The 25493-nt window shown below is 41.9% G+C and overlaps 1 protein-coding gene across 1 annotated transcript; it reads right to left on the bottom strand.

Annotated features, from left to right (window-relative positions):
• Nucleotides 1-335: 335 nt before the first annotated feature.
• On the bottom strand, nt 336-15786 carry elovl2 (ELOVL fatty acid elongase 2). The gene is made up of 8 exons (XM_038973363.1): nt 15582-15786; nt 11179-11242; nt 9760-9947; nt 4391-4468; nt 3085-3256; nt 1748-1872; nt 1413-1547; nt 336-1194 (listed from the first exon to the last, which is right to left on the bottom strand). The coding sequence occupies exons 1-8, from the start codon at nt 15582-15584 to the stop codon at nt 1096-1098; spliced, it is 864 nt and encodes a 287-aa protein (XP_038829291.1). The 5' UTR covers nt 15585-15786; the 3' UTR covers nt 336-1095.
• Nucleotides 15787-25493: the final 9707 nt, after the last annotated feature.

Raw genomic sequence — 25493 nt, 5'->3', positions numbered from 1 at the left:
CATCAATAGCTAATAGCTAACACATCCATAGCTAATAGCTAACACATCCATAGCTAATAGCTAACACATCCATAGCTAATAGCTAACACATCCATAGCTAATAGCTAACACATCAATAGCTAATAGCTATCACATCCATAGTTAATAGCTAACACATCTATAGCTAGTATCTAACACATCAATAGCTAATAGCTAACACATCCATAGCTAATAGCTAACACATCAATAGCTAATAGCTATCACATCCATAGTTAATAGCTAACACATCAATAGCTAATAGCTAACACATGAATAGCTAAAAGATCATGGCTGATGAATTTCAGGGACATGGATCGTCACCATAGAGCAAGGCAGACCATGCTCGTTTATTTTTTTGAAGTACTTTTATTTTGTCTGTTTGCCGATAGCCATTCAAAGATATTGATCAGTGGTTGCATTTCTCAGTGTATAAAGTCTACCAAAGTCGTCAGGAAAGCCTGTTCAATATTGCTTTTTCTAAAGACCCAGTCAAATGTTTACCAGCACATTTTGTACCCGTAAACGAAGACATTCAAATACATTGTGATACATCAGGTATAAGGATCTGCAGTGTTTCTAAGGCATCTTTAGTTTAACAATGATTTCAGTGAATGCTCTGGACTGATATTTTTGATGAGTACACACTGTACACATGGGCTATATTCAATAAAGCAATGTTTGGCTTTATAGCAAAGTAAATTATGTCAAAGTATTGTGGAAATTGCTGATTGTATTCAGGTTTTAACACTATGAGAATATAAACTATGAATTGCATAGGTTACTGCGTGGTAAGGAATGGATGGAGTTTTCACACTTGCATTTCAGCAATTGAAAGTGCAAAGGAAATGAGCGCATCATTCCTGTACGTACACTATGTTACACATATGTTGTCAAGCTCCAAGGAAACCAAATAAAGAATTTTATACAAAAATTAAGTACAAAGTATTCTATACAAAAACGCAACATGCATACTGAAACTTATCCCTGTCTTGGAGCATTTCAGCAGTAGTGTCACGACGTGTATAGATTCTGGTGGTTGTTGAAGTAGGTCGTTGTCTTGACAACCAGGTCCAAATACTACTTCCTCTTCTTGAAGCTGGTGCCATTGGTGGAGACAGAGTGGCCATTTGGGCGACTGGACTTGATGGATTCTTCTGGCCGTCTTTTTCTGTAGGTCTGGGATAAAATCAGTCAACTTCCGACCATTGAAAAACCAACATAAATATTCAGACATGCTTTTAAATGAATCCCTAACGTAACAAAGAACATTGTCGTATTTGTGGACTTTTACAATCATTTTTTAAATCTTTTTTTTTTTTTTACTGTGTCCTATTATACAGAGCACAGTTTTAATCCAGTGTTCATGGGAAGGTTACCCCAAGGCGCTACTGTACCTGGACGTAGAAGTTGACAAAAAGGATGACGAGGGTGGCCATGTAGGAGAACTGAAAGAGCAGACATCCGACGGGGAAACCACAAGGGACGACGATCGCAGACAGGGTGTGTGTGATGGTCAGTATAAACTGGATCTGAGACAGAGGGAGAGCAAAAAGGGGTCTTATAATTCCTCTAACATGCGTGGCTTTTATCGTCCCATGTCTATTGTTAATGTAGGCCATTGCTCTTAGACTAGAAGAGTAGTTCCCTTCACTGTTCAAGTGAGATCATACAGGCTTGATTGAAAACGAGCGCTCGTTTCATGAAAGGAATTTGCAACCAGTGTACTCACCAACTGAGCCTGAGTCAGGTAACGCTTCCACCAGAGGTATTTCTGCATGGAGGGTATTGTAGACAGGCCATAGTAGGAGTACATACACACATGGATGAAACTGTTAAGAGTCGGCCCAAAGAAACCTTGAAAAAAAGATTTTGGAAAAATGTATTATTGATTGACATACTTGACAAACCTTTCACATTGAAATTCAGCAGTTTGGTCTGTCACCAAGGCAACACAACTACAGTGAGAAAAAGAATGAAACATATTTTGCAAATTGCTTGTAGCAGGGACATGTTAAAGTTGTTTGGGCTAGTTTTATTTGTATTTGTTTTATTACAGGACAGGGCATGCTCACTCTTGAGTTTGCTCTTGGTTTTGGGCTTCTTCCTGGTGTAGTTATATATGGCCTGCTGGGATGGGATGACACTGCTGCCGGCCTCATGAGGGCGAGGGCGGATCCCTTTATATATTACATTTTTATTTAACCTTTATTTAACTAGGCAAGTCAGTTAAGATCAAATTCTTATTTACAATGACGGCCTACCCTGGCCAAACCCTAACCCGGACGACGCTGGGCCAATTGTGCACTGCCTTATGAGACTCGCGATCACGGCCGGATGTGATACAGCCTGGAATCAAACCAGGGCCTGTAGTGACACCCCTAGCACTGAGATGCAGTGCCTTAGCCCTGCTTGAAGAACATTGGCATAATCAGCAAAATAACAACTACCCCCGTTGGGCTCCAACATTGAAGAATAGGTGTTAGAACGTTTCTATAGGAAGAACATCCACCTCAGCTCTCGTCTCAATCTGACCCTAACGTTAACCTATATCAAAGATGGTGGATAAATGAAGATTTCCCACTCAGGCCATTTGCCATTGACATTTTTTTTCACTGTTCCGGTCTACTTAAGCAGGTGGCTCTCCCATAGGCACCAATACATTAGCAGCTGGGTCTGGTCCATAGAGAATGATAGAGACCTCTAGTGGCTAAAAGGTCATATTAGCTGGAGTCCAACCGGGTTATAAGGAGGGATCAGCCAATCGCGAAGAAGAAAATGGACTCCTTTAAAATATAGGTAGCCTCAATGGCGTTGCCCATACTGTCACATAAGCTATAATGGCACAGATACAAAGATGAGTCTTCTATATATATCTATGGTCTGGTCTGCTTAGTTCATTGACTGTATATGAACCAGAAAAAAGGAGCGAGTGAGATGTCTCGCTTCCCTCTTTCGTCTCTGCCTATACCACGCCCAAAGCCCCCTACTGATTCGCTCTTACATCAACCGAGTCCCTTTGACGGATGCATTCTAACAGTGATGTAGGTGGAAGTGGGTGTGACCTACTCTGTCCACAGGGGATCCAGTTCAGAACACACCACCAGATGTTGAACATGGAGGCGTGGTGATAAACGTGCAGGAAGGTGATCTGGCTGTTCTTCTTCCGCAGCACAAAGAAGATGGTGTCCAGGAACTCAATCACCTTGGAGAAGTAGTACCACCACAGCACCTTGGCTACCTGGTGAGTTTATAGAAGAGCATGTAGGGGACTGTGCAGTAATATGGCCAGTACTGGATCAACTTCCCTTTCATGACTATGACCCTTCAGAAAAAAACACCAAAAATGTGACCACGATGGAATTTCAATATTTTTGTGTGGCAGTGGATATTCATTATTATTTTTTAATTTACAGCTAATGTAACTGTAATTAAGTTATGTAATTCATTGTAATTCATTTAATTGTAATACATTGTAATTAACTCTCTTTGTGTTTAATAAATTACACATTTGTATTCTTGCATATGTTGCTTTACGTTATCACATTCAGATATATATATTTTTCAAACTAGGGGGGGGGGGGGTGCAGAAGATGGGGGATGCCATTCGTGGACACTAGCTGACAGAAATATATTATACAACCCATTCCCTTTGAAGTTGTAGGAGGTAACAGCATGTGATGGTACTCACAGATCTACCACTCTTTTCCCAGGGAAAGCTGGACCTCTAGCATTTCCTCACACTCCGGATCCAGCCTGATCTCGCCAGCTTACATAAATCATTCTCCATATGGAATAATGTAATCCGTGTATCCGAGATCAGGCTGGTTGTCCGAGACTACACAGCAAGGGCTTCAGCATATTTGACTTGAACACGGAGAACTGATTTATACAAGCTCCATATACTGTATGTACTGTCTTTGTATTTATTTAACCTTTATTTAACTAGGCAAGTCAGTTAACGAGAGCCCCCAATATGAACAGACATAGCAATGATAGCATCTGTTGAGACACTTGATATTTGAGTGCAGGAGACATTGCACTTCTTAACTAGATGGTTGTAATGTTTTCTAATAAGTAGTAAGGGAACAACAGTCAACACGACATGACTAATTTCTTCAAAATGTGAAGAGTAGGTTTGTGTTATTCATTAGATAGACTTCTGCATTTCTATGTCAGTGGTTTTCAGAGGCCAGTCGTGGAGTAGACAGCAGAGCCCAACACAAGTGTTACTGAGAGAGGAAGGATAGAGGGTGGGAAGGAGTCAGCACACTCACACACACACACACACACACACACACACACACACACACACACACACACACACACACACACACACACACACACACAGACAGACAGACACGGTGTTACTCACCCTGAGGTCCGCCTCCCCTGCCTCGTGGAGTCCCTGACACTGCAGACGGTAGCCTGCCGACAAGGTTGCCGAGACGAGCTGCAACCAAAACGCCCCGGTCAACGTCACAGTATAACTCTCACCACCCCCCACCACACACACACACACACACACACACACACACACACACACACACACACACACACACACACACACACACACACACACACACAGTATAACTCTCACCACCCCCCACCACACACACACACACACACACACACACACACACACACACACACACACACACACACACACACACACACACACACACACACACACACACACACAGTATAACTCTCACCACCCCCCACCACACACACACACACACACACACACACACACACACACACACACACACACACACACACACACACACACACACACACACACACACACACACACACACACACACACACACACACAGTATAACTCTCACCACCCCCCACCACACACACACACACACACACACACACACACACACACACACACACACACACACACACACACACACACAGTATAACTCTCACCACCCCCCACCACACACACACACACACACACACACACACACACACACACACACACACACACACACACACACACACACACACACACACACACACACAGTATAACTCTCACCACCCCCCACCACACACACACACACACACACACACACACACACACACACACACACACACACACACACACACACACACACACACACACACACACACACACACACACACACAGTATAACTCTCACCACCCCCCACCACACACACAGTCATGCACCATTTCCCTGTAACACACACACCCCACCCTGCTCCACACACATACCCCTCCCCACACACACACACATCTGTATCCCTGTCCTGACTGACTGAGCTGAGGCAGTAGCTCGACCCTCGTGTCAGTCTAACCCAGTGAGCAGTTGTAATGGTATTAGGTCACTCCTGTATAAACTTCCACAAAGAGGGATATATGACTGCTCTCCGCAACCTAACTGTGCTCAAGTGCTCTTCAAATAGATCTCACTGCTTGGAGGTCATTATTCTCCTACGACAGCATACTTCCTCCCTCTCTCTATGTTTTTGTGAATGTATGTAGTGTACAAGTGTAGGATTCACACATAGATCAAACTCTATTGAAAAACACTTTCAATGGAGATTCACAATTGAGCATACTTTTCAGTCTAGGACTAGGCTCCAGCTGTGAAACCATCCCTATATGTCTTCAGGCCAACTACACTTACATGTTAGTCATTTAGCAGACGCTGTTATTCAGAGTGACTTATAGGAGCCATTCGGGTTCAGTGCTTTGCTCAAGGGCACATAGACATTTTTTATCACCTAGTCAGCCTAAGGGACATGAACCAGCAACTTTTTGGTAACTGGCCTAACACTCATAACTGCTAGACTACCTGCCAACTGATTGATAAACTGACTGTTTCATATGGGTACAAGAGATCTGAGATAACTGAGGGTTATGGGCACTGAAACGTACAGAATATCCATTAAGTCAAATGAAAGGTGGTGCACAGCAACAGTTTAAGACGGAGGATATGTTAGAAACACATAATGCAGTAGAGACTCCTCTTCAGTCCATCCATAGAAAGGATCCCGGGGCCAGGAACTTTTTATTTAACTAGTCAGTTAAGAACAAATTATTCTTTACAATGACAGCCTACCCCGGCCAAACCTGGACGACGCTGGGCCAATTGTGCGCCGCCTTATGGGACTCAGTTGTGATACAGCCTGGAATCTAACCAGGGTCTGTAGTGACGCTTCTAGCACTGAGATGCAGTGTCTTAGACCTCAGTGCCACTTTCAAACTAACAACACAACCTACAAACTACACCTCAAGCTGTATTTCACACATTGCCTATCATATAGACATTAGACATAGCTTACACTGTAGAGATCTTCATGATTCACATTTCTACTAATAATCATAACAGTATAATCTTTCTAGCTATGTAAATAGTCTAAATCTGTGTTGTGCGAGAGTGGTAGCCTGCCTAGAAGGGTTTCCAGTGAGAGCAATCTGTCTGTATGGTCCTTCACCCTCTCACCTAGCCTGGAATTAAAGCTGATCTGGCATCTGGACCACTGCACAACATGTCATATGAGTCAGCAGACGGGCCCATGCCCAGAGGTCACAGTGGGAGAAGGAGACAGAGAGAGGAGGAGAGGAGGAAAGGAAGACAGAGAGAGGAGGTGAGGATGAGAGGAGAGGAGGAGAGGGAAGAGAAATAGATAGGTATATGGAGAGAGGGAGACAGAGAGGGAGAGGGAGAGACAGAGAGAGAGGTGAGAGAGAGAGAGGGAGAGACAGAGGTGAGAGAGAGAGAGGGGGAGACAGAAGTAAGAGGGAGAGACAGAGGCGAGAGAGAGACAGAGGCGAGAGAGAGACAGAGGCGAGAGAGAGAGAGGGAGAGACAGAGGTGAGAGAGAGAGAGAGAGAGAGGCGAGAGAGAGAGAGGCGAGAGAGAGAGAGGCGAGAGAGAGGGAGAGACAGAGACAAGAGAGATGGAGGGAGGGAGACGGAGAGAGACAGGGAGACGGAGAGAGAGAGAGGGAGATGGAGAGAGAGAGAGAGAGAGAGGGAGACGGAGAGAGAGGGAGACGGAGAGAGAGAGGGAGACGGAGAGAGAGAGGGAGGGAGACGGAGAGAGGGAGATGGAGACAGAGAGACAGAGCGAGAGACGGAGAGAGGGAGACAGAGAGACAGAGACAGAGAGAGGGAGACAGAGAGAGGGAGACAGAGAGACAGAGCGAGAGACGGAGAGAGGGAGACAGAGAGACAGAGACGGAGAGAGGGAGACAGAGAGACAGAGCGAGAGACAGGGAGAGGGCGACAGAGAGACAGAGACAGAGACGGAGAGAGGGAGACAGAGCGAGAGACCGGGAGAGGGCGACAGAGAGACAGAGCGAGAGACGGAGAGAGGGAGACAGAGAGACAGAGCGAGAGACGGAGAGAGGGAGACGGAGAGAGGGAGACAGAGAGACAGAGCGAGAGACGGAGAGAGGGAGACAGAGAGACAGAGCGAGAGACGGAGAGAGGGAGACGGAGAGAGGGAGACAGAGAGACAGAGCGAGAGACGGGGAGAGGGAGACGGAGAGAGGGAGACAGAGAGACAGAGAAAGGGATACAGAGAGACAGAGAAAGGGATACGGAGAGACAGAGAAAGGGATACAGAGAGACAGAGAAAGGGATACAGAGAGACAGAGAAAGGGATACGGAGAGACAGAGAAAGGGATACGGAGAGACAGAGAAAGGGATACGGAGAGACAGAGAAAGGGATACAGAGAGACAGAGAAAGGGATACAGAGAGACAGAGAAAGGGATACAGAGACACAGAGAAAGGGATACGGAGAGACAGAGAAAGGGATACGGAGAGACAGAGAAAGGGATACGGAGAGACAGAGAAAGGGATACGGAGAGACAGAGAAAGGAATACAGAGAGACAGAGAAAGGGATACAGAGAGACAGAGAAAGGGATACGGAGAGACAGAGAAAGGGATACGGAGAGACAGAGAAAGGGATACAGAGAAAGGGATACAGAAAGACAGAGAAAGGGATACAGAGAGACAGAGAAAGGGATACGGCGAGACAGAGAAAGGGATACGGCGAGACAGAGAAAGGGATACGGCGAGACAGAGAAAGGGATACGGCGAGACAGAGAAAGGGATACAGAGAGACAGAGAAAGGGATACAGAGAGACAGAGAAAGGGATACAGAGAGACAGAGAAAGGGATACGGAGAGACAGAGAAAGGGATACGGAGAGACAGAGAAAGGGATACAGAGACAGAGACAGAGAGAGGGAGACAGAGAGACAGAGAAAGGGATACAGAGACAGAGAAAGGGATACGGAGACAGAGAAAGGGATACAGAGACAGAGAAAGGGATACAGAGTGATGGAGAAAGGGATACAGAGAGACAGAGAAAGGGATACAGAAAGACGGAGAAAGGGATACAGAGAGATGGAGAAAGGGATACAGAGAGATGGAGAAAGGGATACAGACAGACAGAGAAAGGGATACAGACAGACAGAGAAAGGGATACAGAGAGAAAGAGAAAGGGGTACAGAGAGACAGAGAAAGGGATACGGAGAGACAGAGAAAGGGATACAGTGAGACAGAGAAAGGGATACAGAGAGACAGAGAAAGGGATACGGAGAGACAGAGAAAGGGATACAGAGAGACAGAGAAAGGGATACAGAGAGACAGAGAAAGGGATACGGAGAGACAGAGAAAGGGATACAGAGAGACAGAGAAAGGGATACAGAGTGACAGAGAAAGGGATACGGAGAGACAGAGAAAGAAAGACGGAGAGACGGAGAAAGAGATGGGGGGTGAGACGGAGAGAGTTGAAGTTGGTTGGGAGAATGCCAAGAGTGTGCAAAGCTGTCATCAAGGCTTTGAAGAATCTTAAATATATTTTGATTTAACACTTTTGGTTACTAAGTGATTTCATGTGTGTTATTTCATCGTTTTGATGTGTTCACTACTATTGTACAATGTAGAAAATAGTCCAAATAAAGAAAAACCCTTGAATGAGTAGGTGTGTCCAAACTTTTGACTGGTACTGCATATATATATATAGTTGAAGTCAGAAGTTTACATACACTTAGGTTGGAGTCATTAAAACTCATTTTTCAACCACTCCACAAATTTCTTGATAACAAACTATAGTTTTGGCAAGTCAGTTAGGACATCTACTTTGTGCATGACACAAGCAATTTTTCCAACAATTGTTTACAGACAGATTATTTCACTTATAATTCACTGGATCACAATTCCAGTGGGTCAGAAGTTTACATACACTAAGTTGACTGTGCCTTCAAACAGCTTGGAACATTCCAGAAAATGATGTCATGGCTTTAGAAGCTTCTGACAGGCTAATTGACATAATTTGACTCAATTGGAGGTGGACCGGTGGATGTATTTCAAGGCCTACCTTCAAACTTTGCTTGACATCATTGGAAAAGCAAAAGAAGCCAAGACCTCAGAAAAAAATGTGTAGACCTCCACAAGTCTGGTTCATCATTGGGAGCAATTTCCAAACACCTGAATGTACCATGTTCATCTGTACAAACAATAGTACGCAAGTATAAACACCATGGGACTACGCAGCTGTCATACCGCTCAGGAAGGAGACAAGTTCTGTCTCCTAGAGATGAATGTACATTGGTGCGAAAAATGCAAATCAATCCCAGAACAACAGCAAAGGACTTTGTGAAGATGCTGGAGGAAACAGGTACAAAATTATCTATATCCACAGTAAAACGAGTCATCTCTCTAACCTCTGAGGTTTGTCTTAGAACAACTTACCTCAACCAGCATGTACAGGGAGAGCATGGTCACAGAGAAGTTGTACACTTGTAAGACACCCTTGAGTGAGTATGCTGGCCTGTTCCTCATGTATTTTGATCCCAGGTATACTGTGAGGAGGTAAAGGATGGTGAGGGAGAGGGTGGGGAGATATGAGTCCATCAGGAGCCATCCTCGTACCCTGGAGTCTAAGAGGAGGGGGGAGAACACAGTGAACAATCAGTGCTGGGATCATCATGCCATTCCATTATTCAAGCCATGACTGTTCAACCTGTCATAGGCAATAAGATCTAACATTGCACTCTGTTTGCACTGATATGAAAAATATATAGTATGTTGTTCATGATTTTCATACGATTACAAATCCTTGTCGTAGCCTATATGGTTTATGTACTAAATACAAATCACATTGTATTCGTCATGTCCATAGTTCACAGCAGGTATAAACGGTGCAGTGAAATGCTTACTTGCAATCTCTCTCAACAGTGTAGTACAATATCAATAATCAATAACATCAATAATCAATAATATCAATCATCAATGATACCAAAAGATAACTATGATAACTGTTGACTAATTATAATGGAGTAGAAGGCTATGACAGTGCTTGACAGGAAGGAATCCCAACGTTTATTCGCAAAAATTCCATATAAATTAATTCGCTAAGACATTCCTATCACTCCCTCAAGGCAACAATTCTATCATAACTTACCTTGGACCAGGTATGTGTGTATAGGTATTCACATAGTAGGCTTATATAAAAAAATGTTTACTCCATAACTGGCTATTTACTACTCTATTACAGAGTTATTACATAGGTTATTACACCTTAATAACACAGGTATAAGCCTCCCGGGTGGCGCAGTGGTCTAGGGCACTGCATCGCAGTGCTAGCTGCGCCACCAGAGTCTCTGGGTTCGCGCCCAGGCTGGGCTGGGTTCGCGCCCAGGCTCTGTCGCAGCCGGCCGCAACCGGGAGGTCCGTGGGGCGACGCACAATTGGCATAGCGTCGTCCGGGTTAGGGAGGGTTTGGCCGGTAGGGATATCCTTGTCTCAGTATGTAAAAATGTAATAAAATGTATGCACTCTACTGTAAGTCGCTCTGGATAAGAGCGTCTGCTAAATGACTAAAATGTAAATGTAAATGTAAGTATTGTAAAATGTGTTGAAAGTTAATTAACAAGGGGACATGGCAAAGCTGTGGGAATTTGTAGTATTCAGATGGGTTAATCTGATTACACACACCGACGTGTACCTAGACCGCTACTCTCCTGCGTGAGGTGAGCTTTGAAGGACTCTGTAATGTCAGTCACACATCAGCTGATGCTACTCTGTAGTCTGAGCAGACATATTTGTAGTTTTGACAACCACATTTGTAGTTTTAACAACCATTGTGGTCTTCAATTGGAAAATACATACCTCTGTCTTCAAACAGGAAGTAAAAAAGCGCGTTTAACCGCTCGTCCAAACTTTCTAAATGGTCCTGAAAGTTAAAAAAAAGAAGAGAAGTCACTTGCAATAAATGTGTCTGTGTGTCACCGTATGTCCATTTGTATGGCATTTATCAAAATAATGTACATCACATTATAGAGCCCATTCATCACATTATAGAGCCCATTCATCACATTATAGAGCCCATTCATCACATTATAGAGCCCATTTATCACATTATAAAGCTAATTTATCACATTATAGAGCCCATTTAACAAAATAATGTACATCACATTATAGAGCCCATTAATCACATTATAGAGCCCATTTATCACATTATAGAGCCCATTTATCACATTATAGAGCCCATTAATCACATTATAGAGCCCATTTATCACATTATAGAGCTCATTTATCACATTATAGAGCCCATTTATCACATTATAGAGCCCATTAATCACATTATAGAGCCCATTTATCACATTATAGAGCTCATTTATCACCTTACAGAGCCCATTAATCACATTATAGAGCCCATGTATCACATTATAGAGCCCATTTAACAAAATAATGTACATCACATTTTTTAGCCCATGTATCACATTATAGAGCCCATTAATCACATTATAGAGCCCATTAATCACATTATAGATCCCATTAATCACACTATAGAGCTCATTAATCACATTATAGAGCCCATTTAACAAAATAATGTACATCACATTTTTTAGCCCATTAATCACATTATAGAGCCCATTAATCACATTATAGGGCCCATTTAACACATTATAGAGCCACTTTTCATGTAAACAGTTGGATTTTAGATGCAATTATGCAGTGAATTACAAATAAAACAAAAGTCCTCAAATGCATCGAACAACATCCCAAAAGTGGTCTATATCAGATTCAATGACGACTCCTGTTCTTCAAGCTTCTTCAGGTTTTAGAAAAGCACTTAATAAATCCTATCTATTATTAAGCAATTGGCAAAATTAGGGTGGCAGGTAGCCTGGTGGTTAAGCGTGTTAAGAGCATGGGCCCGTAACCAAAAGGTCACTGGTTTGAATCCCAGAGCAGACTAAGTGGGGTAATAATCTGTTGATGTGTGCTTGAGCAAGGCACTTAACCCTAATTGCTCCTGTAAGTCACTCTAGATAAGAGTGTCTGCTAAATGTAAAATTGACTATTTCTTATAAACATTATTGTCTCTGGCAAAATGCCTTTGCTGCAGCCTATGGTAAGCAAGGTGTTGGAAGTTGTAGAGGCTTATGTTCATAATGTATATGTTGGTCAGCCAACACAATATTTGTACAGTAACCTGTATCCTATACATAATGTCAGGGAGTGGTGTGTTGCTCTTTGCTCCCTATCTCTATCTCTATCTCAGTCTTTCTCTTTCTCTCTATCTTTCTCTATCTCTCTCTTTCTCTCGTTCTCTCTCTCTCGTTCTCTCTCTCTCTCACTGGGACACTGGAGAAAAGGTCACTAGGGGAAATGCCTCTCCTCTATTTGTCCCCCATTTCCAAGAGCTATACTGTTTATTGATCCAGGCCACCGCGGTCTGCAGTAACAAATGTCGGAAGGGCGACCTGGGGGGAACAAGCGGTAGGGGCCATATTGACATTTCAGTCTACCTCCACCTTCTTTAGGAGATGGGCCGACACAGACCAAAGCTGATACGCTATGGGGTGTTGGGTTTCTGACGCAGAGGAGACAAACACAATTTGTGACCTGTCCTCAGCTCTTTGGTGCCACCATATTGGCATCTCCTGTCCTGTACATGTCCAGGGGCGCTTAGTGTCCCTTATCTCATTAAACTGAGCTGAGAGTTAAAACTATCCCGTAGGTCTATAGGCCAACAGATAGACATGCAGGACTGGCTACTTAGTTAGAGAGCCAGCAATGACAGCCAGAGCACATGCAAATCATGGAAATATTGTTTTTAGTTACTATGGATAACCATCTTTCATATTGTTGGTAAGCTATATTACAGTTCCGCAAGCACTTTTGAGCATTATGGGAAAAAAACAAATCTGTTTTATTCAAATACAGATGTAGGATTTTAATTTGATCACCCTGTTGCGGGAAATGTCAAACTTGTAGTGTTTGAGGTTTAAAAAGGCTTCTGAAGTTTATAATTTGCTCTTTGAAAAAACAGACTTGATTTGCCCTAATGAAAAATGTTCATTAATTATAATCCACATAATAACTCACATTTCCTGTTGCTGCAGAATTATTTTCCTGTTGTATCAAACTTGCTCAAATTAAGATCCTACATCTGTAATATATCAACGAGAAATGTAATCTCAGCACCCAGAACCAAATCAGCTGAGTAGTCTCGAAAGACTGTAAGAAAAGTAACTGTCATACATTTCAGTACCCATGCATGTTGTCCTATGTTGTCCTATGTTGTCCTCAAAGAACTAGCTTGTTGTGTAGTAGGTGTAGTTATAAAACCTTGCTATCCTCTGTTGTTTTCCAATCATTTACTTCGTCTTTCTTTTACCTGGCCTAGCTTCAAGCAGATACTCAAAGTTATAACTACTAGCTTTTGGTTCAGATTGTCAGTATCCCTCCCTACACTAAGTACAGTATCCCTCCCTTCACTAAGTACAGTATCCCTCCCTATACTAAGTAAAGTGTTCCTCTAAGATTTTCCCTATGGTCATTGACAAGGTTATCGTTAGCCCCATTTGTTAGTTCATATTTACGATCAAGGAATGAAATGGGGAAGGGTATTGGTAAAAACCTGGACTGGTGGTCAAGCCAGAAGGGCCAGAGTTGAGGATTAGCTGGGATTGGAGGAAAAGGAAGCATTTTTATGTGGGGTTTATGTGCATCTTAATAGCCCAGAGCAGCTTTGTAATTCCTGATTTCCCAGCTCCTGGCTGACAGCATCTTTGAAGCAACTCTGACTCTTGTTAACGATCAAAGTTCAATAAATCCTTCAGATGGTTTTGGAAGTATTGTTGTGTTTGAACAGGGTTTGTTAACAGGTTACCTCCAGCCCCATCCCTCAGCTTTTTACTGAAACAGTAGCGGGGAGCTTGTTTTGTTATTGTTTCAACTGCAGATTTCCTCTTTAAAGAACATAATTGGTTCTTGCTGACACAAGCACTCTACTAAAAGGGACCGACAAGCAAGACATTGCAAGGTATTGACGAAGTTAAAAAAAACAACGTCTCTATAGACGTTGAAGAAAATAAAGGGTTGAATACTGTAGGTATTAAATGGTGCTGAGCGATTAGTGCTGTTTGAGGTCGGTTCGGTTTCAGGTCAATTATTTAAAAAATAATGACAGTTTTGATTTCGGTTTCGATTTTACATTTTTTAAATAAATGCACTATGCATTATGTGGGTTGAATGCTGTAACAACATAGAATAAAACTATGAATAAAAGTCCCATGGTAGTGACTGCCCATTACTGTTCATCCCTTATTAACCATCATTTATTACTTTACTTTAATAAAATATTTCAGTTGTTGTGTATAATACATTTGTTTTATTTTATTACTTAATTCCAAGTCATCATCTCATCTCTATAGAGCTGCTGCCTATGCTGTCTGACAACATCACTATTTTAGTAGTTCTTCAAAGTAAATAAGGCATCGTTTTATGACTGCTGAATACCAACTATCAGTCACTTAGATCATGTATTTTCAGGTAGAGATACCTTGCGATGCAACTGCTCTCTATCCCTCTTGATGGCTCATTCTTGTTTCTTTTATGTAGCAGGCTAAAAGAAACACAGACCGGATAAGTAGGCACACAATGGATTATGATCATTGTAGTTAATTAACACGTTTTCTGCAATAAACTAAGTAGAATATTAGCCTGTTAGAAACTACAACTCCCTACAACATCGCAAAGTTCTTGCTTGATCTAGAGAAACTGTGCAATGAATGCACAGGAAAAAAAAATAAGAAATGAGATTCAAATAATTTAACCTACATTGGTCAATTAGATGTTTAAAAACGAAAAAATAACCGACATTCGGGTTAATAGCGCAGCACTAGGTTTTATCATAGTGTGCACACTGCACATAGTAATACATATATTATTAAAATATATATGATCTATGCACCATGCAATAACATGCTACAATATAGGATAATATTAGCCTTCTGCAGTGAACAAAATCAATTCCGACATAATAAATATGTAGGTAACTATTGAGTGTTCAATTTGCACTTTCCCATCGCCTGTCCATCATCAGTTGCACATTCCTTGCTGTTACTTAACTTTCCCAAGTATAAAAACAATCACACGAATCAGAGTTATTTCCCCAAGAGGTAGTCTATCTCCCTTCGAAGTGGTGTCACCTGTGTCAAACATCAGTTGACGCCCATACAAAATGCCGACAGTATAGCCTATATGTGTAGTGTGCTTACCATCTCCTTTTGCTGGATGTAAAAAGCCCTGTAATTTGTACCGCGGAGGTCAAATAGCGTTGAGATTGTGAGGCACGTTACCCTGGAGAGAGAGAGGTGGGCTAGAGGAGACAGAACGTGCGCTGTCCAGGGTATCTCAGTATCTGCTTTTAGCTCGCTCTGCCATGCATCCACAAACCCCACGAATTATGGTATGTCATATATGCCGGTCTGTGCTCTGTGATGCCACCACAGACGTGCAGGGCGGAGGGGCGGTAGGGGGATGCTAAAATGACCGACAGGGACTGCGGCCAATCATGGCGCACGCTAGCGCCGGCGCTCTTCTAGCAGCGGTGGTGAGGCAATCGAACCATACCATGGACGTTGCCGGGGTTGAACATGACTGGATGGATGGGATGGGTGGGCCGGCATTGTCTGTTTAGATGATGATGCTACTAAATCGGGTAATCACGCGTGAGACTGAGAGAACTACTGGATGACACATGAACATAGGCTACGGTTTGGGAAAAAGGCAACATTATTGACCCGACCAAGGCAGGACGCTTTACAGGGTAAACCTAAAACGCGCATTATCTGCAATGGGATATGGCTTAAACGGATGTACCTCCCTTCTAACGCAACTATTGCATTCAAACGGTCTTGTCTACCAATTATCTAGAATAGGCCAAGAGGTTTTTCAGTTTATTCAGGCAGCTTAGCTGTCATACCTCCAAATGCATTTAAGACTGTCTTTGTTCAAATCAAATCAAACTTTATTTGTCACATGCGCCGAATAAAGTTTAGACTTTACCGTGAAATGCTTACTTACAAGCCCTTAACCAACAGTACAGTTCAAGAAGAAGAAGATATTTACCAAGTAGACTAATAATAAAAAGATAACAATAACAATAACGAGGCTATGAACAGGGGGCACCGGTACGGAGTCAGAGGTAATCTGTACTTGTTGGTGGAGGCGAAGTGACTATGCATAGGTAGCAAACAAACAGCGAGTAGCAGCATTGTACAAAATGGACGTGGGTCAATGTAAATTGTCCGGTGGCGATTTTATGAATTGTTCAGCAGTCTTATGGCTTGGGGGTAGAAGCTGTTGAGGAGCCTTTTGGTCCTAGACTTGGCACTTTGTTATATTTACAGTTGGGATATTTTTTCTAAATAATTTCACACACACACACACACACACACACACACACACACACACACACACACACACACACACACACACATACACACACACATACACACACACATAAATGAACTGAAACAGGCCTCTAAAGACCTAGGCTATATGCAAACCCTTTGCCTTCTCTTTTTGTTTAAACCAGCAATTTCCTATGTGACCATTACAACACCTTGCACTCTTCAAGGGAACACCTGCCAACTTGCTCTATGTCAACACCATTGCATAGTTAAATGACTTCATATGGGCTTCATTTGAATAGGCAAACTTCCACCTGTCACATACAAAATGTCCATTAACCAATGCATCCAACTTCAAGCTGTGGTTGTTGATTTGACAACACTTTGCATAGTGCCAAGTGTTACCATAAACACATTCTCAATGGTGTCAGTCAGTACAGTTCCCGCTCCACAAGTCAATTACAATGCTGTATAATATATTAGCCTAATATGATTGCTATTATTATATCATGTTAATAGTTTATGATTTATTTATCAAATAAAATATTTAACCACTAGGTTAAACGTAAATGCCACTAGGTCTACGTAAATGCTGCAGTGCATGCTGGGCTGAATTGTGTGTGAGCTGATGATAATGCTCGGAGGTAATCTACACTGAGTGTACAAAACATTCTCTTTTCATGACATAGACTGACCAGGTGAATCCAGGTGAATGCTTTGATCCTTTATTGATGTCACTTGTTAAATCCACTTCAATCAGTGTAGATGAAGGGGAGGAGAAACATTAAATAAGGAGTTTTAAGCCTTGAGACAACTGAGACATGGATTGTGTATGTGTGTCATTCAGAGGGTGACTGGGCAAGACAAAATATTTATGTCGATTTGAACGGGGTATGGTATCAGGTGCCAGGCGCACCGGTTTGAGTGTGTCAAGAACTGCAGGGCTGCTGAGTTTTTCACGCTCAACAGTTTCCCGTGTGTATCAAGAATGGTCCACCACCCAAAGGACATCCAGCCAACTTGACACAAAGCATTGGAGTCAACATGGGCCAGCATCCCTGTGGAACGCTTTCCACACCTTGTAGAGTCTATGCCCTGACGAATTGAGGCTGTACTGAGGGAAAACGGGGGTGCAACTGGAGATTAGGAAGGTGTTCCTAATGTTTTGTCCACTCAGTGTATGATCTGTAGCTATGGTGGTGCTGCCGCCATGTGGATATGTAGCTGAAGGTATTGTGGTGGTTACCAGTTGACACATGCGTTGGAAGTGAGGCTAAATTAGCTGTTTGGAATTAAACTTAGCCTTGTCCCAGATCTGTCTGTAGCCTGGTCCCAGATCTGTCTGTAGCCTGGTCCCAGATCTGTCTGTAGCCTGGTCCCAGATCTGTCAGTAGCCTGGTCCCAGATCTGTCTGAAGCCTGGTCCCAGATCTGTCTGTAGCCTGGTCCCAGATCTGTCTGAAGCCTGGTCCCAGATCTGTCTGTAGCCTGGTCCCAGATCTGTCTGTAGCCTGATCCCAGATCTGTCTGTAGCCTGGTCCCAGATCTGTCTGTAGCCTGGTCCCAGATCTGTCTGTAGCCTGGTCCCAGATCTGTCTGTAGCCTGGTCCCAGATCTGTCTGTAGCCTGATCCCAGATCTGTCTGTAGCCTGGTACCAGATCTGTCTGTAGCCTGGTCCCAGATCTGTCAGTAGCCTGGTCCCAACTCTCTCTGTGCTTTTGACTACTCCACTGTCATCGTCAAGCCAAACATGTTTTGCATGACAATTCCATGAGTTGGCAAGAGAGCAGTAACAGACTGGCAACCAGGCTAGGGTAAACTCACCTAAATAATTATTCATATTTGTTCACATTAGTTTAGATTTATTTGTCCTCCATTACATTCAATTCAATGCTCACACTTTGTTTTCATTTGAACAAAAAGAAGTATGCCTTGACTTGCAGAACTCAGGCTTGCATTTACGAAATGTCTCCACAAGACATCGTTTAGATTAGAACATGCACCAGTGATGGCCTCACCACAGAATAGCCATTCCAGGGGAACTTTGTACTTTTGTGACACACCACGCTCTCTGCACTGGCCCATCCATAAAACAGTGTTCCTTTTCCAAGATATGATTCATGGTTACCAATCAACGGGACTCTATTATATATATTCATGATACTGTCTTGATAAGGAAGCTATGGCCCCATGGACTCTTTCTGAGAACTCAAGATATCCAAAGACAATATATCATGTCATACCATAATGTTCTTGCCCCCTTAGATTTGTCCTGTAAAAAAAACGGGGGGGGAAATAGAATGACTCTGTAATGCTACTAGCCACTTAGCCGTTTTATGAAGTTGGCTTTAGATAGGTTCCCAGGCTTTAGATAGGTTCCCAGTCTCCCAACCTCATAACTAGCTACCTAGAAGCCATTTCAGGCGATAAAGTTATAGTAGCTAGCTTGTCTAACTATCTTAGCATGCTAAGGTTGGTAGACTTTAGAAAACAAAGCAATAATTAAATACGGAATAAGACTCACATTCCTTTCAATCTTTTACCCAGATTTTTGTGACGATGCAGAGAAGCACATTTAGTTTCATTAACAAAAGAACCACCAATCAGGAGGATATAGAGAGATCAAGAGATATGCTTAGATATGCAGAATTACACATACAGTATATATATATTTCTTTAGAAAATAGAATAATAAAGCAGAATAATTATGGCTCTAGATTGCAGGACAAATCTGTTTCAGGTGTTTGAAAAAAGCTAAGTTCTCCAATTTATGGAGGGGAGGCATTGCCCCCCTGTGGACCACCCCCCAGCCATCCTCACGTACTTTGTTCCCCCTCAGATTTCGGGGTGCATAACATCCCTCGTCTTATGTGGAATATTCATTGGTGCCAACCACTGACTCATTTTGAGTGCTTAGAAATGTTATATCCAAAGACATCAATGATTAAGTCTTTTCAACCAAAACCTTTTTAGTTCACGTCATATTAAACTTAAATTTTCAGAATCTTTTGAACCTTCAGTTTGTTCTTCAATTCATACACCTTGGTTGAACTGTGAGGTAGAGGCAGTATACTTTCCCCATTTCTACACAGACAGGCTGAGTAGTACTTCATGTATTCTCAGAACTGTGGGTGTCACACTTCTTCCGGAAAAAGCCAATATTTGCGGGTTCAAGTTTCTGTACTTGTCAGACAATCTCCACCTGCACAAAGCCTGCCCTGCATTACACAACCAGCCACGCTGCACACACTAAAAAGTCAAGGTAGTAGACTAGCCATAACGTTATCGATATCTCTTTTGAGTAAAGTTCATAGCCAAGTCATGAATTCAACACCTATCATTAGTTAGTTGCTGACACAATGTTGTTACCACTACAATGTACAGTCAGCCTACTTCAGCCCTGTGGTATCAAATAGGTTTTTATTAATGGGCTGCCCAATAAACGTTTAGATCACCATTCAAGGCTGACAGCACATGCTGGGCTGGGGGTGAACATTAGGTCATTTGCTGCTGTAGGGTTATTGCAGGTCTACACAGGAATCTAGACTCTTATTTGTAGTGAGAAGTGCCATTTTACTTTTCTGGTAACATTTTACTGTATAATGCATTATGATGCTGTAATACAGTATCAGTCAAAAGTTTGAACACACGTACTCATTCCAGGGTTTTTCTTTATTTTACTATTTTCTACATTGTAAAATAAAAGTGAAGACATCAACACTATGAAATAACACATATGGAATCATATAGTAACCAAAAGTGTTAAACTAATCAAAATATATTTTATATTTGAGATTCTTCAAAGTAGCCAACCTTTACCTTGATGACAGCTTCGCACACTCTTGGCATTCTCTCAACCAGCTTGATGAAGTAATCACCTGGAATGCATTTCAATTAACAGATTTGTTGAAAGTTAATTTGTGGAATTTCTTTCCTTCTTAATGGCGTTGAGCCAATCAGTTGTGTTGTGACAAGGTAGGGGTGGTACACAGAAGATAGCCCTATTTGGTAAAATACCAAGTCCATATTATGGCAAGAACAGCTCAAATAAGCAAAGAGAAAAGACAGTCCATGAAAGTCAGTCAATCCAAAAAATTTAAAGAAATCTGATGGTTTCTTCAAGTGGTCGCAAAACCATCAAGCGCTATGTTGAAACTGGCTCTCATGAGGACCGCCACAGAAATGGAAGACCCAGAGTTACCTCTGCTGCAGAGGATAAGTTCATTAGAGGTAACTGCACCTCAGAAATTGGAGCCCAAATAAATACTTGACAGAGTTCAAGTAACAGACATCAACATCAACTGTTCAGAGGAGACTCTGTGACTCAGGCCTTCATGGTTGAATTTCTGCAAGGAAACTACTACTAAATGACACCAATAATAAGAAGAGACTTGCTTGGGCCAAGAAACATGAGCAATGGACATTAGACCGGTGGAAATCGGTCCTTTGGTCTGGAGTCCAAATGTGAGATTTTTGGTTCCAACCGCCGTGTCTTTGTGAGACGCAGAGTAGGTGAACATAAGATCTCCGCATGTGTGGTTCCCACCGTGAAGCATGGAGGAGGAGGTGTGATGGTGCTTTGCTGGTGACAATGTCAGTGATTTATTTAGAATTCAAGGCAAACTTAACCAGCATTCTGCAGCGATACGTCTTCCCATCTGGTTTGTGCTTAGTAGAACTATCATTTGTTTTTCAACAGGACAATGACCCAACACACCTCCATGCTGTGTAAGGGCTATTTGACCAAGAAGGAGAGTGATGGAGTGATGCATCAGATGACCTGGCTTCCACAATCACTCGACCCCAACTCAATTGAGATGGTTTGAGGACTGAAGGAAAAGCAGCCAAGTGAAAAGCAGCCAACAATTGCTCAGCATATGTGGGAACTCCGTCAAGACAATTGGAAAAACATTCCAGGTAAAGTTGGTTGAGAGAATGCCAAGTGTGTGCAAAGCTGTCATCAAGGCTTTGAAGTATCTCAAATATAAAATATATTTTGATTTGTTTAACACTTTTTTGGGTTACTACGTGATTCCATATGTGTTATTTCATAGTTTTGATGTCTTTACTATTATTCTACAATGTAGAAAGTAATAAAAATAAAGAAAAACCCTTGAATTAGTAGATGTGTCCAAGCTTTTGGCTGGTACTGTATATATTGTTTGATTTGTCATAACCATGTTGTCACGCCCTGACCTTAGTTATCTATGTTTTCTGTAATATTTTGGTCAGGTCAGGGTGTGACGACGGTGGGTATGCATGTTCGCCTTGTCTAGGGGTTTTGTAGATCTATGGGTTTTTTGTAAGTCTAGGTAATTGTAGGTCTATGGTGGCCTGAATTGGTTCCCAATCAGAGGCAGCTGTTTATCGTTGTCTCTGATTGGGGATCCTATTTAAGTTGCCATTTTCCCATTTGGTTTCGTGGGTTCTTGTCTATGTGTAGTTGCATGTCAGCACGTGTGTTATACAGCGTTTTGTTTCTTTGTTAGTTTGTTTAGTGTTTTTCCTTCATTAAAAGAAGAATGTATGCTTATCACGCTGTGCCTTGGTCTCATCAATACGACGAACGTGACACATTCATGACAGCCATACTGTCTTTATATCATCTCATAACGTGTTAAACAACAGCTTTTTTCAGATTTTTACCTCTGGGCCAGGTACAAATGGAAACTTAACAGGCAACAGGAAAGCTGATGATCTCTCATCCAAGATAGCCCACCAATCACTGCCGTTGTGCCCTTAAACAAATTACCTAGGCCCTACAATTTCTACTGCCGTATTGCTGTGTGTGTGAGGTTGAGTATTGTGACAGCAAAATTATTAATTCCCATTGAAAAATGGGCAGTGAAGTATCTAGTCTGTTCTGTTATATGGGCCTATGACTAGGTTTAGAAAAATATTATATGGGCTCATACAAATAACAAGTTATAAATAATTGTATCTTTGTATGGAGGTCAACTGAGGGAGTGTTAAATTTGGTTAATTTGATCGAATAGAAGTTTCGTAATGGTTAGGTTGTTACGCATGCACTGACATACATGGAAGCACGTGGCAACCCTGTTGTCATAGAGATAGATAGAGGACTCAGATATAACCCATTTTAGCATTGCTATTGAGGGCTTCAAACATTTTAAATTAGTGAACTGGGTGGGGATTCCTATGAGTTGGAAGCAATCAGTCAATGAAGAAGAACAGTTTTATTTACTGGATATTTTAGAAATGTACAACCCATATGCATTGACCTGATTAGGGCTTCCACCAATGGTGCTCAGAATGACAGAAATTACCTTTATTTTATGGTAATTCCTTTTAACAGAACATGCAAGTCGAGGATGCAACAACGAATTCCGATGCACACTTTGAAGATGCTAGAATAACTGTCCACATTTACTTTTCCTCAGCCAACAAGACGAGCAAAGAACAGCAAAATCACTAGCCTGTGTCAATCTACTATCCCCTATAGTAGAAAAATGATCATATTCTATTGGTCAGCTTGTGGAGAAAGAAATAGCCTATTCCTAACAGACTCTGGAACAGTTGTGGGATGATAGATCCCACATTCATACAACCAGTAGGACTAGGCTACACAACAAAAATAAGTTAAAAGCAATGAGTCTGATGCAACAGATCAGAATGTTTAGCCTAAAATAAACTATTGTTACTTTACATTATAAACGTAGCAATGCACAGAAGCCAGTAGGCTACTCATGAATGTTCATTCCATTATGCAATTAGTGGGAAAACACCATTGTCAAAAGCTCACCATACATGCGAGCGGTTTCATGTGACAGAGATGAAAAAATTGAAAAAGGGGAGATTTAAAGATGCAATGACTAGCATGGGTTGCTAATATGACAAGGATTGTGCCTTTGGCTACTGGACAATGAATGAAAGAGGAGATTAATAGGCTACTGGTTTCAATGGCACATGGAAGTACAGTGGCTTGCGTAAGTATTCACCCCCGTTGGCATTTTCCCTATTTTGTTGCCTTACAACCTGGAATTAAAATATATTTTGGGGGGGGTTTGTATCATTTTATTTACACAACATGCCTACCACTTTGAAGATGCAAAATATTTTTTATTGTGAAACAAACAAGAAATAAGACCAAAAAAATGAAAACTTGAGCGTGAATAACTACTCACCCCCCCCAAAGTAAATACTTTGTAGAGCCATCTTTTGCAGCAATTACAGCTGCAAGTCTCTTGGGGTATGTCTCTATAAGCTTGGCACATCTAGCCACTGGGATTTTTGCCCATTCTTCATGGTAAAACTGCTCCATCTCCTTCAAGTTGGACGGGTTCCGCTGGTGTGTAGCAATCTTTAAGTCATACCACAGATTCTCAATTGGATTGAGGTCTGGGCTTTGACTTGACAATTCCAAGACATTTAAATGTTTCCCCTTAAACCACTCGAGTGTTGCTTTAGCAGTATGCTTAGGGTCATTGTCCTGCTGGAAGGTGAACATCCGTCTGAAACAGGTTTCCCTCAAGAATGTCCCTGTATTTAGCGCCATCCATCATTCCTTCAATTCTGACCAGTTTCCCAGTCCCTGCCGATAAAAACATGGTGTTCTCGGGGTGATGAGAGGTGTTGGGTTTGTGCCAGACTAAGTTTTCATTGATGGCCAAAAAGCTTAATTTTAGTCTCATCTGACCAGAGTACCTTCTTCCATATGTTTGGGGAGTCTCCCACATGCCTTTTGGTGAACACCAAACGTGTTTGCAAATGTTTTTCTTTAAGCAATGGATCTTTTCTGGTCACTTCCGTAAAGCCCAGCTCTGTGGAGTGTACGGCTTAAAGTGGTCCTATGGACAGATACTCCAATCAGGTTATCTTTTGTCTCTTTGTTGCCTCTCTGATTAATGCCCTCCTTGCCTGGTCTGTGAGTTTTGGTGGGCGGCCCTCTCCTGGCAGGTTTGTTGTGGTGCCATATTCTTTCAATTTTTAAATAATGGATTTAATGGTGCTTCGTGGGATGTTCAAAGATTTGAATATTTTTTTATAACCCAACCCTGATCTGTACTTCTCCACAACTTTGTCCCTGACCTGTTTGGAGAGCTCCTTGGTCTTCATGGTGCCGCTTGCTTAATGGTGTTGCAGACTCTGGGGCCTTTCAGAACAGGTGTATATATACTGAGATCATGTGACAGATCATGTGACACTTAGAGTGCACACAGGTGGACTTTATTTAACTAATTATGTGACTTCTGAAGGTAATTGGTTGCACCAGATCTTATTTAGGGGCTTCATAGCAAAGGGTGTGAATACATATGCACGCACCACTTTAAAAAAAAATATATATATTTTTTTTTTTGAAACAATTAATATTTTTTCATTTCACTTCACAAATTTGGACTATTTTGTGTATGTCCATTACATGAAATCCAAATAAAAATAAATTACAGGTTGTAATGCAACAAAATAGGAAAAACGGGGGGTTGAATGCTTTTGCAAGGCACTGTATTTTCCAAAATAATTGCTTCTAAGAATATGGTTGGATTTTGCCTAGACTACTTTGAAGCAATGTAAAACATGCCTCAAAATATGTAGTAAAAAGTTAAGGTTTCAAACAATTAAGTATATGTTTTCCAAATGCATACTGCCTCCAGCTCATTGCAAAGTGGTGTGTGCTGATGAAGCCTGCCTTCCGTTGCCTATGCATTTGAAGCATGCTTCAATTACCAGTTGAGAAATAAAAATAGTAGCTCTTTTTATGGCCATCAAAACAAGCAATTACATTTATAATTGTTGCACAAAGATTGGGCTTATAAA

This window comes from Salvelinus namaycush, chromosome 33 (genome assembly GCF_016432855.1).
Source record: "Salvelinus namaycush isolate Seneca chromosome 33, SaNama_1.0, whole genome shotgun sequence".
Lineage (NCBI taxonomy): Eukaryota > Metazoa > Chordata > Actinopteri > Salmoniformes > Salmonidae > Salvelinus > Salvelinus namaycush.
This window is presented reverse-complemented; position numbering and strand designations above follow the sequence as displayed.